The sequence below is a fragment of the Antennarius striatus genome, chromosome 18 (genome assembly GCF_040054535.1).
Source record: "Antennarius striatus isolate MH-2024 chromosome 18, ASM4005453v1, whole genome shotgun sequence".
NCBI lineage: Eukaryota > Metazoa > Chordata > Actinopteri > Lophiiformes > Antennariidae > Antennarius > Antennarius striatus.
The window spans coordinates 5,368,913-5,382,443 of NC_090793.1; the positions used below are offsets into that span (position 1 = coordinate 5,368,913).

The window sequence follows — 13,531 nt, forward strand, 5'->3', positions numbered from 1 at the left end:
AGAGGCCACAGCTGACCCAGTGAAACCAGTAGCATGGTTCCTTCAGCATTCAGCATGTGTTTTGGTTTCAGTCCAGTACATGAAAGGTCCTTAGCCCACTCAACGGCACAGTCCGGGTACCCATAATATCCAGGTACACATTCATTGCACTCCTGCCCACCATAGTTCAGATAGCAAGAACATTGGCCAGATAAAGTGAACACACTCTCAGCCACACCAGCACCATCACAAAAACACACTCTAGGAAGCAAAGAGGGTCATGAGGTATTGATTCAGGAAGTGAGAAAAGAAGTGTTCTTACATATTTAATTTAATAAAAAACATATTAAAAAAATACATTCGAAAGCACAGGCTGGCAGGACAAACCCTAATTCTATGAGCATTTCCTGTTCCCTAGTAGCTACTGCTACTGCCCATTTCCTTTTCTGGAGCACTGGCTTTGTTTCTGTTCCTGTTACATTAACAGTATTAACATTCATCCCTTCAGTTATGTTATACTAATTATATATATATATATATATATATATATATATATATATATATATATATATATATATATATATATACACACACACACACACACACACACACACACACACACAACCAGCCTGCTTGTTTTTTACAGTATGGAATGAATGAATGGGATGTTGACTCTTTCTCACCCTGGCAGTCTGGGAAGGAGTGGTATCCTGATTGACAACGATCACATCGATCCCCCTCCACACCTTGACGGCACAGGCAGCGTCCTGACGTATCACACACCTTTTTCATTGTCCCTCGGTAATCACATGTACACGCTGTGTGCAAACACATTAAACAACTTAACTATTACGGTAATACATTTTCTTATTAATCTGCTCACCAATGAAAATGACCTTTCTCTTGTCCAGCTGAACAACGATGATATGAACTACAGTATTTGATACTGTGGCACACAGTGGAACGGCCACACTAGTGTCTAGATTGGGGGTCGGCAACTCGCGGCTCCGGAGCCGCATGCGGCTCTTTAGTGCCTCTCTTGCGGCTCCCTGGAGATTAATCACAAAATTAAAAAAATAATACTTAAAAGAAAAAATAGACAGATATTCTACTCATAGTTAAAAATCTTCAAAAATAAAACTTACTGTTGTAAATTTTCTATGTTTTGTTACCTTATTGACGTTATTGTGATGTTTAAAAATTTAGTTAGGGACCTTTTAGGACAGCTCAGTTGTGCTGTGGGGTCCCAGACGATGTTTTTGTGTATGTGTCGCGAGTTAGCGATAAAGCGAGTTAACAATATGATTTACGGAGGCTGTTTTCCTTTACAAAACCGAGTCGTTTACAAAGTTATGTTCTATAATGTTACAAATTTCTGATTAAATGCCAGAAATCTTAACTGTTCCCTGTTTGGCGGCTGCTCTCTGACCGGAGTTACCGCTGTGGATAAGGTGGTTCTAATAAACAAACATAGTACCCCCGAGTATATCTCCAATAGGTGATTACACAAAGGATCATTCATTAAAATAAAAAAAATTAAAAAACAGAGATAATACAGAAAATTCTTCTCTCCGCAAAGACAGTGAGGGAAAGAACATCAGCAATTCAAGGACATTAATTCAACTCTGGCATACTCAATTAAATGTGATGCACCAAGTGATGTGATCGACATTGAACAGACATCGCTGTTGTGCAGATATGTAAACTCAAATGAGCCGCAAGAAGAAATGATCTAATTAATAGCATTGCTTGTTTAGAACACTTCACCTAAACATGCTCAACAAAAGTCTCTAGGAGCGGAAAAACTGTTTTGTCATTGGAGCTCAAGCTGACTGTATTCACCAGGGATGTACAGCGGGGCTCTCTCACCTCCCCTCTATGAAGGAGTACATAGACGCACATCACCATCACACATTGAACGAGGATTATTTACAAGGAGCGATCGTTGATATGTAAGCTGCATTTGTAAGCAAATTTAACAAGTCCATCAATGCAACAAAACAATACATTAAATATAGTAATGGAAGTTAAACTTAAAGCACTAAATATGGTACAACAGAGTAGCCACATAATGCGTCATTCTCTCCAGGATGCGCAGCATGGAAAATAAACATTTAATCATGAATTTCATGGTGCATTTGTAGCCTAGTTAGTCAATTTGATAGTAGGCTAGTACAGCTAATATCGACACTTAAAGCCTATGTTGCCTTAATATAAGGCTTGTAATTTTTTTGCGGCTCCCGACAGTTTAGATTTTAGTTTTTTGTCCAATTTGGCTCTTCTTTAAAGATAAAGGTTGCCGACCCCTGGTCTAGATCATGCTAAGCCTTGTGTGGTATATGTATATGATATGTTAAGACTCAATACTAAGACTCAACAGCTAGAAGAGTAGGTGCCTAAAATGTCTTTGACCAAAAAAGTAAAATATGTTTTCAAAGCCTGCTGATGAAATTCCTTCAGAATTTGTCTCAAGATAAGTTAAATTAAATTGTTTGCATACATTCTTTGAACTCTTTCTAAAAATCAAAGGGTTAATGATCTTTGTGCAAACAGGAATTCCGCGATGCTTATAACTGGTGTTCCATCTTGAAGGAAACTAGAAAAAATAATTTAACACAGAACTGAAACTACGAATACTGTGATTAGTGCTCACTTGGATAATCACACCTGACTATCAGAAAACTATTTTAACTTAAATAAAGGAGTCACATAGTAAACTGAGAGCATCACAGTACAACAATTGCTCTTTTACCAAGTAGCACACTCACTCATTTTGACAATATGCTACACATTTTAACCATTACATACATGTCATACAACCAGTTTTGTTTTCCTGAGGGCAACCATCTGACCTTTTCCCCTATATATATTAAGCCATTTTGTGACTGATCTCTGCTCTGTGTTCTTAACGTTTAGCTGTGCAGGAAAATATGCCAGACTCTTACATGCTCCTCTAAAGCCCTGGGATCCCTGTAAGTTAATGATTCTGGGGTGACAGGGCTGCTCTTCCAGAAAGAGGATACTGTACGCACAGCTTTTTTGTGAGCAGGAAAAGAAGTAAAAAGATCATATTAACATTTTAAATGACTGTATAATAGCATAGCATATCAGTGATAATCCCACTTACATTGACAGCTTTGTAAACCGAAATGTCCTGGAGGGCAAGTGGTGGGAACTATAGAGAGAAAAAGGTTGGGAAAATAACAAGAAAGGAGGACTAACAGCACTTGAAATAGCTGTTTAAAACCCAATGTGAAGCTGAATAATGGCAAGACACCTTGAAAAATATTTGTTTCCTGAGCTCACCAATGATAGGTCCGGCTGATGGCTTGGTATTCGTTTGGTAAATGGGATATCCTGATGGCAAAACATTGAAATTAAGACCTCCACTGATGGGAAAATGTGATCAACAATAAAAAAAAACCCAATACAATAACATGATATAATATTTATAACATTTTTCTATGTCATACATCTCGCTTTTTCGCTTTTTGTACATATCATACTTTAGAGGTGGTGGTAGGTAGATTTAGGTAACTTAGGACAGATCCAGGCTAGCTGTTTCCCCTTGTTAATTGTTTTATGCTAAGATAATTAAATTTTGTGTCTGACTCCAGCTACATATCAATTTTTGGCATGAGAGCAAATAAATTCGATAACCTGATACCTGATAAATTGTAACAATTCCTGTAAAATTGTGACAGCTATGAGTGAATAATCATGGCCTGTTAATTAAATGCACCTTCATCACTGCTGAAAAAAGATAAGTTGGAAATATTTCATAGAGTGACACTAAACAGCAGTGAAGAATGGGGACTGACAGCGAGACAAAACAGACTAAAAAAAAGAATCAACTTGAAATTAAGTCCTGAGACAGAAATTAAGAAATTAAGGTAGGTCCAGTTTCCTCTGAATGTCCTTACTTTGATACACTGAACCCCAAGACTATTAAAGTCAACAATAATAGAACATGTTCTTTGTTATTTGTGATTCAAAAGACCAGAGAGGTAACTGAAGTAAGAGAATGACATATTTAAACATTGTACGTAGGCCCAAATAGTACATGCAGCACTTTGGCCGACTGCGGTTGTGGTAAAGTGCTCAACAAATAAAGTTTGGATTGGATACAATAGTACATCACTCACATCCATCAATTAAACTAGGTACCCCATAAGAGAAAAAATAAAAACTAAACTTACGAATGCACTGAGGATAGTAATAATATCCAGAGGCACAGCGATCACAGTTTTCTCCACTAAACTGTGGTTTGCAAATGCATCTTCCAGATCCCATTTCACATCCAGTTGTAGTCCTTTCATCACACCTGCAGGCTGGTGAGATCATGTGGGTTTTTTTTTTTTTAGCATATAATGAGAAAAGTGCAATCATTCTAATATTGACATAAAACCAACATTTGCTGAACACAGCAAGTCAGTTTCAAATGCACAAACCTTATAAACATCTCAAAAGAAAACTAAGTAGCACTCAAAGAACACAAACCTTCACCACGGTAACTCAGTTTACCCATTGTTTCATTGCATGGAAAAGCAACAGGTTCATAATAGACTGAGTTATTGGTCCTGAAAACGTGTCCCTAGAATTTGGAATTAAATTGGCATCATTATTAGCTTGGCAGTTATTCAAAGAAAACAATGCTTCAATAATGGCAAATTTTTCACACTGCAGCTGCTGCACAACAAAGGAAAAGATTCCTTAATCTTCCCGCTTAGCATGAATCACATCAACATTTGATGGGATCTTTTTTGCAACATACCCAATCCTCCCACAAGGTGGGACGGTTGGGTATGTTGTTACACAAGAAACTAATCTGATGAATAGTTTCCTGTGTAATCCTGAAAATAAGTAAGACAAACCAATGGTAGCGAAATCATTACCCACTTGGCAGAGGTAATAATGATTATTGAATCTTTTCCGTCTCTGCTCTATGGATTTCATTGTTTACCTTTAAAACCACTCAGGCCAATAGGTTTAATTCTACTGCTTAATGTCCAAACACTACCGCCAGATATACAGAAAAGGGCACCCATTGATCATTACAACAAATACCTAGAGCCTAGTTTAGCTATAATACAAGTGGTAATGCTAATGGTTCTTGTGCAATGATGCCATTAGTTCGTGTTTCAAACAAGATGTCTCTCACTCAATGCAATCCCACTTTGGCTTTCCATGTTTGCTATCCACAATGTCCCATAACTATCGATGAGACAATGGACCCGTTTCACAACACAGGTTTAGAGGAAAACCTGGGTAATTTAACCCTTAAATCGGGGAAAACCAGGGTTTCCGGTTCCACAAAGGGAGGTAGCAGCTTACTCCCACGTCATTCCCTCTTCTTTGCAGTTGCATCACTGTTACTCTTTCTTCGGAAAATGTCCTCAAAGTATTCATATGCGTCAATTAAAATATGTACTCCAACTGCTGTAAAGCGCTATGGAGCGCATCTTGTCCGTCGTCATGGTTAATTGTCAAATCAGGGCTCCATTGATGCTGTTTTTTTTAGTGTTGTCGCGCCTGGTAAACTGCGGGTCAACTTACTCTGGGTTAACAACACTAACCCTAAGAAGCATTTATGAAACCGAAATACCTGGTTTTCTAAGTTCAAGGTAAGTCAACACAGGACCACAGGTTTACCTCAGGGTTTGTTAACCCTGCCTTGGTGAAATGCGCCCATTGTCTAGTTCTTTGTTACAGCAGAAATTTGACAAATGTGTTCAACCCAAACACCTTCCAAATAATTTTTCACCTTATTAAATTAGGTGCAGAAATTGATTTGAGACATATTTCGCTCATGATTTCACAAAGTGAAGCCATGTGTGTTCAGTATTTGTACACTAGTAACAAATATTCAACAATAGCCTCAAAATACATTTTCACTTTCACTTGTTTAGTATGCTTTAGTACACCTCCACATTTCAAGTGATACAATAATTAAACATCAAGCAGATCACCAAACATTAAATGGATTTTAATCATATTCCGCTGCTCCTCCATTATCAAACATTTGTATCCTCATCAACCAAAGTTGTTCATGACGCTACAAATAGATTGGTGGCAACAACACTTAAAATAAGACAAGAATTAAGTACAGGAAAAAAAAGCTACTCACGTATGCATCCGGTCGGAGACTCAAGGGGAACTCCTAAAGGTCTGTAGAAACCTTCAAGACATCGCTCACAGTTCACACCAGCAGTGTTGTGCTGAGGAACATGATAATAGCGTGAGCATATTTCCTCCATAACTGAGCACAGTGATAGACAATGACATTGATTGAATCGTCTTTGCTCTGTAAAGCAGAATCACGCACTTAAAATGCAATTTGATGCATGTGGGATGCAAAGCTTTTAGTCCATCAGTACCATATTCTAGAGGTATATTACATTTAAAAACACTCAATAGAACTTTATTTCAACAAGAGGAAATTAACAAAACACTATTTTTTGTGGGGTAGAAAGACGAAAACATGGTTTGCTTTGGCCCCAAAACCCAATTTGCACATGATAAGGGTAAATGGTGCAGAATCAATTGCTTCATGGAGGATGAACAAGGACAGGATGGAATTTTTCACCCCCTTTTTTATTACTCTTCTTCACAATAACTGCAACACACATTCACTCACAGGAATCAGTTTAGACTTAACATGCATTTCATACCTGGCAGTTGATACACACTCCTCCTCCATCGTACCTGCCGAAGGTGTCTAAACTTGCTCCTTTTCTTTCCACTTCTGGATTGTAATAACAGTCGAAAGCATGAGAGAAACACTGGCAGGCTGCGGAGGAACCCCCAAGAAAATTAAAGAGACAGACAAACACATATGCACACTCAAATTACCTTCGACTATCTTATCTGTATCTAAGCACCTTTAGCTACTCATTCCTCAAGAAGGAGTTAGGTGTCTGGTTGTTAACTATTTAGAGAAGGACTAAAACCCAAATTGAACAAGTTGGCACATCCCCTTCCTCTGCGCCACTCCTGTCTCTCATTAACGCTGGTGAAAGAAAATATTTTGTTTCTACTGCACTGTTATTCAATTACATGTCATCTACACCTTTGCCTCTGCTTTATTGAGAGGTAACGTGTCATCACTCAAAAGCAATTAGCCTCCAGCTAACACATACTTTGCTGGCTGACCGAATGTCTGGCCTTTAATCTGGCATGGAGGACTACCTGGTCAGCTGCCAGGATGACTTGCCAGTTGATTCATTGACTGAGACGAAAAAGTTATCCTGCAGTTAGTTGTGCACCGTGTTATTCATCCCACATACCATATGAGGAATGTCCTCTCATCTCCCCACTGAGGCTCTCTACAATACCATATGAGGGCATCCACAAATGTGCTTAGATATCAGGACACTTCAATCCACTCAATGGGTTGTAATTCAAAGAGGTTGCAGCACCACTGGTTTGGTTAAACATCGAATAAACCATTGTGCATGAACACTTACGGTGACACTTATTAGGGCTGTCAACAGTTGCCGCACGCCATGGCTTCTGGTTGAAGCCTGGGCAGCAGTGGTCACATGACTCGCCGCAAGTGTTGTGTTGGCAATCACACTGGAGTCTACAGAGAGTACAAGACACAGCTGAGTTTAGGAATGCTCTAGATTCTTATTCTGGGCACAAACACCAGAAGTGCCTTTAAAGTCACATTAACTATCACCCACCTGCTATAAGACTTTTCCTTTATACAGCTAGCACATACCAATATGTGCTAATGATATGTATATAATGAAATAATGACACCGGAAAAAAAAGTATATATACAGTACACACACATATATACACATATATACACATATATACACATATATATATATATATATATATATATATATATATGTATATATATATATATGTATATATATATATATATATATATATATATATAGAGAGAGAGAGAGAGAGAGAGAGATACTGTAGATACACATATAGATATAGATATATAGATATAAATATTGACATGATGAAATGATGGCACAGAAAGAAAGCAGTGAAGTTGGGGAACAATAAACTAAATACTTGAGATGAAATATGCAAAAGAAGTGTTGCAAAGATTAAGGCAGCTTTAATCCACAGGAAACTTTCTCTTACAATGTCTAAGCTGCTAGTAAACAATATAACACAATGAAATATTCATGTCATTGCATTGTTCTGTTGTTTCCATAATACAACTGTAATTCAAAGCAATACTTTATCGGATATCTTTCACTTTTAACACATTATCAGAGTAAGTAAAAGTAATCTGCTTCGTTTACTGTGATATCACTCCACAAATATATGAGGCAATCCTTCCTCCAAAACAATTCAAGATCAATACATTTGGCAGCATCCCTGTAGTCCTTGTCTCATCGTCTTCAGCATTAAGTCATGGTAAAAGAGAAACTTAACATTTCCTTTTTGCAAGGAGTAAATGTTTAGCTGTAACTTTGTGATGTAAATGACATGTCAATTATTTTAAGATTGCATAAATTAAAGAGCATTACCAACCTGTTTGGTGCATTCTGATGGTGCCCCCCACCACACATATTTGCATGTCCATAACAAACACACCGTCCACCGATGCTGATGTCTTTGATACTGTAGTAATACTATCGACATATGGAGAAAACATTATCAATTTCAGTATTAAAAAGTAACAGCAATTTCTTCAGCAACTCTAAAACATCATGCAAACAGAGCCAAAGTCAATTATGATCTCAAATCATTATATAGTGATCTTAGATATGGTGTGAATATCATCTACAAGACACAGTTTTAACAGTTGTGTTATATGATAGTCACCACTCATATTTCATATGAGCACATAAAGCATGTGGGAGCTGTCCAAAACAGTTTGTGTTGTCTCTATCATAGGAGCAACAGTTATGAATGGATGGACAGATCTGATCTTGGTCCTTTGACAAAGATAAATGTGTCAGCAGGTGGGGGAATGTCGGTGTGTTTGTGTCAGCAAATGGTAAGCTAGAATGTAGGTGTTTAGAGTTTGTCCAAACGGGGAGCAAGAATCCAGCATGACACCTCTGTGTGAGGTTCTACATAAGAGCATCACCCTGCGTGTGACGGTGGGATCTCTCTGCGCCTTGGAAATCAGATGACCCAGCAGTGTGCTGGTGCGGAGGAAGCGCAGGCGGATATTGGTGGCCTTCGTGAAGTCTTGCAAGACTGATGAGTAGGTGAAGTTTCTGGCACCCGGTCGACCATTTACCAGCGACACAACAATCTGAATAACAAATACTCATTTCAAAAGACTGCTTTAGATGTCTAATAATATAAATCAGATAAATAAAATATCTTACTTCTCCATTCTCCAGGGGAACAATCCTTGAGTAGTCTGTGGTGCAGAGTTGGTCATCGTCATGTAATATACGTACATTGGGCTTCTTTCCAAAACTTTCAATGCACTCTTGCTTTGAATCTGCCAAAAAATATCTTAATGTCTCCAATGTCTTATATTCATTTTTCATTTTAAGCTATAAAAATGTTAATATTGCACGTATGGCTCCTGAAATACACAAACAATGATTGCGTTGAGATGATTGTGCGAAGCTCTGACATAATCATAAAAGGCAAACAGCGAAAAAGTCATGTAAATTCCAGGAAACATACCCAAGTGGTAAAGTTACTGAATGATGAATGTGGAGGAGAGGAGCCAGAGCTGAACCCTCGAAAGACCTTGAATGCACAAGAGCTTCGAACAAAGTAAAATGTTACAGTTCATGTCTCCTGACAATCTGCCCCTGCAAATTCGTCATAGCAGCAAGAATTGTCACCGCAGTAAATAGGAATAGCAGTGTAGGTTTTTTGGAAATGGTACGACATTGCAAGCCCAGTAAGTAAGTTGACAACTGAAAATGTTTCCTGGAATTCAGTCAAACTGTCATCTTCTATTGTTTTTTGTTTTTTTTACTAATTAATTCATCTTCCGAACCACTTTATCCGCCGTAGCGGGTCAAGGGGAGCTGGAGCCTTTCCCAGCTGTCAGAGTGTGAGGCGGGGCAAACTCTGGGCGTGACACCAGTGCACAAAGACAGACAACCTTGCACGCGCACACTCACACACTACAAGCAATTTGGAACAGCCAATTAACCTGAAGCGCATGTTTTTGGAGGTTTTGAGGAAGCCAGAGAAGCCGGAAAGAACCCACGCAGACACAGGGGTTCTCTCCGTGTCTGCGTGTGTCTGCTTGTGTTGTTTAAACTGTATTATTTTAAATACAGCTTAAACAACACACATATCCTATTATAAATTCTCATGCAAGCCTTAAATGTATGATAGGGAGTCAATGTTAATCCATCTTAACAATTACCTATTTTTCAGGAATCTTCATTTGTCATTGCTAGGAGAAATCATATGGTTAATCCTACGTATCTATGTTTTTCTGATTTATGTGGATTTTGTAAATAAGTGGTTGCTTCTTTTGTTTTTGAACTGCACATTCTTGAAATCACTTTCCAATCTCTTTCTGTTTATAACAAACATGCTGAGAAAACCTGCAAGCAGGTGCACAGAAAGGATCTAACTAACAATGTTTTGTAAATGACAGGTCTGTATTTTTAAGATATATAAATGATTTAAAAAACCAACATGCATTCCAGCTTTACCACCTTCACTTTAAAGTCAGTTGGGGGACTGCTATGTTACACGTTGAGGCGGCTAAATATTCACTGTGCAGGAAGCATTTTTCTGTTTAGAATACAATAAAAAACTTTTGCACAATAAAATCACTTGGGAACTTACGTGCAAAATACTGCCAGGGGGAGAAAGTTCTCCCATTGTCTACAGAGCGCTCCAGCACCCAGAGGTCAGGACGAGGTGAGTTCGCAAACTTGATGAGGACATACGCCACATGGAAGAGCTAAAAAAAAAAAGTTTTTTAAGTAGAATAAAAGACATACAAATCAAAATCCATGACTGTTTGAAAATATTTTGGTATAAGTTGTTGCTTCCTGTGCTCCTCTTGTTATTTCAAGTAAACCACAGTCTTGGCTGGCATCTCAATCAAAACTTTTTTTCAGAACACATCATCTATTTATCTGTTGCACATCTTTATTTGATTGCCACAAAATGAATAACTTTAATGAGTATGTGTCCACTGCACTGAATCAAGGCCAAAGCTCCCTCTCCTGGTCTTTTATTCTGTGCAGGGTTGTCTTCTGTGTGGCCACACAACAGCACACAAACACAATTTGTCAGCACAGAGTCAATAAAAGTGGTTCAGTTGCAGCCAGGTAAGTAAAAAGACATCAGTTAACCCACATGATCCATGTCTGTCTTCTGAACTCACTATCTCCTCCTTCCATCAGAATATGCATTCCATACAAGGGCAGAAAATTATGCCAGACCCCCCCCCCCCCCCCCAGTAACACTGAGCTTTCTGTCAGACCTATTATTGTCAAAGGCGGGTGTGTTCTTTACACTTTGTCAACATCCTCATCAGCCCCTAAAAGCAGGTGAGTTCAGCTCGATTGAACATTGTACAACGGTCAGGTAATCAGTGAAAATCAATGCTGTCTTTGTTACTTTGCGGAATGGACTTGGCTTGGAATTTAAACCCTGTGACACTAAACCTGCACGTGACACCTGCAGTTTCAACAAAAAGTCTGGCTTACACCTGACCACCACCCCTCCCTGTCTTATTATTATCAGGCTGAATCACAGTTTATCTGTTCAGTTTTCAAGTGCTGGCATTGATCCTAAATCAACATTTAACATGTTTCAAAAGCAACACTAAAGGCATATTTACTGAATGAACAGCACATGCATTCAAGATTGCAGAGACTCTATGAAAACAGAGAAATTGTTTGCTACTTGAATAGAAGATGGTGTTCGCTTTAATAAAGATGAAGGCAGGCCCATACTTGTATAGCATCCATAAGTTCCTTTATGAAAGCCCCTAATGGGCATTTTAAACAGTCAAAAAGCTATTGCTCCTTGCACAGGGCAGGCTATTCTAACATTCATATCAAAGCTAAACAAACTTATTTAAGGCTCTGATGTGGAGTCACAAACTGTGACAAGAAGGATTACCTTGATAGATTTTTGCCTCCAACCCTGAAAAGCATAGACCTTAAGTTTATTTAGTACTTGGATTGAGTGAGAGAAGTGAGAGAAGTCAAAGGTCAAATGGGGAATCTATCAGGCTTTTTTTTCTGAAAACTATCAAAACTCAATGGCAACAAAAACAGTCATTAGTTTGCAAATATTCTAGAATAGATTTTTCTAGGATAGATTTCTGTCAGTAAATAAGCAAGTCATTTTCGAAAGGCCTTCTGCTTTCCACAGCTTCTGATGGGGTGTGATTTGAAATAAATTAGGGAGAACTTCCACTCACATGCCACAGGATGTGCTAAAAAAAAGGAATGGCGCACACAACAAGGCGTGGGCTGCCAACCAGCTAAAAACAGAAGCAAGGTATTTAACTATTGCCACTGATGAAGAAGGAAGGAAGAAGTGTACTTCACAAAGACTCTGATAATATTGAAGGGAAACTAGAGGAAGGCGGGCTGGATGGTAAGTAAGGGAGCAGGGAGTAGGGACGTGCAGGCTGGCATGCAGACTCATCTCAGATTCCAAACATAGCGTCACATTCCTCCCTATCTTAATGCCCTCAAAGCAGAGCATGCCACTGCTTTGAGGAACTGGTTACTGACACCTATGTATGGCAGTGAAAATCTCCTCCACAATTTCATGGGTACAGATAAAGGTGGTTATTCTGAGGGGTTTCATTGTGTTTAAATGTCCCCGTCAAAGTAAACGTAAAACTCATTTACTTTGAAGCCCTAGAAATGTTTTAAGTGCTTTGAAATGTCTGTTGATTTGAAGCACTTTATGACTAAAAGCTGATTGATTAATTGATTGATTGATTGGTTTTGTGAATTAAAAACATCCTCCTGCCTTCCATCAGTGTGGGTATGAGTACATAATGTTAATTTTTGGATAAACCATTGTTTTAACTGTAACTTAGACAAAAGCATGTAATGGCAAACTTGAACATTTCAGTCTACATAACATAAAAGCAGACTGATGCTTGGTACCAACCAATACTGATATTGTTCCACATTTTACAGTAAGTGTAAAACCTTAAACTAACATGAACACAGTTTCATCAGAAAAGACTGATATAACAAACCATCCACCTCTGATTATTCTCACTCAAGTGAATAAGGTATAAGTTTAGCTGTCATCAAGTCTAAACATTGTGAGGTCATTCTTTTGGTATCTGACTAGATGCCAGTAATCCAAGAATGTTAGGAAGAATCATCTGGAAACCAATTAAGTCAGAAACAGACAGGATGGTTTTGGAATACCGGGCCTGTCCTGGCATGGTTTTCCTTAAATTCAAGTCTGCTTCTCCAACTATGTCCTGCCAGTCCAAACACACTCCTGAAATATGTTCAGTGCCTGCATATTGTTTGCAGAGAGGATGAAATATTGTGACGGTACACTGAAGACATTGGCAGAGGATTTCAGTGGAGAACAAAGACATGAAACGGACTGAGGAGCTTGTGACAAATACACTTGGAATTACAGT

General features: G+C 38.5%; 1 protein-coding gene across 2 annotated transcripts in view; it reads right to left on the bottom strand.

Moving 5' to 3' along the window:
* Positions 1-13,531, bottom strand: part of LOC137611922 (laminin subunit alpha-3-like) — an 80,858-nt gene that overhangs the window by 58,776 nt on the left and 8,551 nt on the right. For both annotated transcript variants that reach the window (XM_068340088.1, XM_068340087.1), the window contains exons 3-13: positions 10,738-10,855; positions 9,297-9,415; positions 9,050-9,220; positions 8,488-8,588; positions 7,446-7,561; positions 6,651-6,769; positions 6,107-6,197; positions 4,179-4,310; positions 3,286-3,336; positions 3,107-3,154; positions 663-797 (exon numbers count right to left, since the gene is read on the bottom strand). In XM_068340088.1, coding sequence (XP_068196189.1) covers positions 663-797; positions 3,107-3,154; positions 3,286-3,336; positions 4,179-4,310; positions 6,107-6,197; positions 6,651-6,769; positions 7,446-7,561; positions 8,488-8,588; positions 9,050-9,220; positions 9,297-9,415; positions 10,738-10,855 — 1,201 coding nt within the window. The remainder of the gene's footprint in view (positions 1-662; positions 798-3,106; positions 3,155-3,285; positions 3,337-4,178; positions 4,311-6,106; positions 6,198-6,650; positions 6,770-7,445; positions 7,562-8,487; positions 8,589-9,049; positions 9,221-9,296; positions 9,416-10,737; positions 10,856-13,531) is intronic.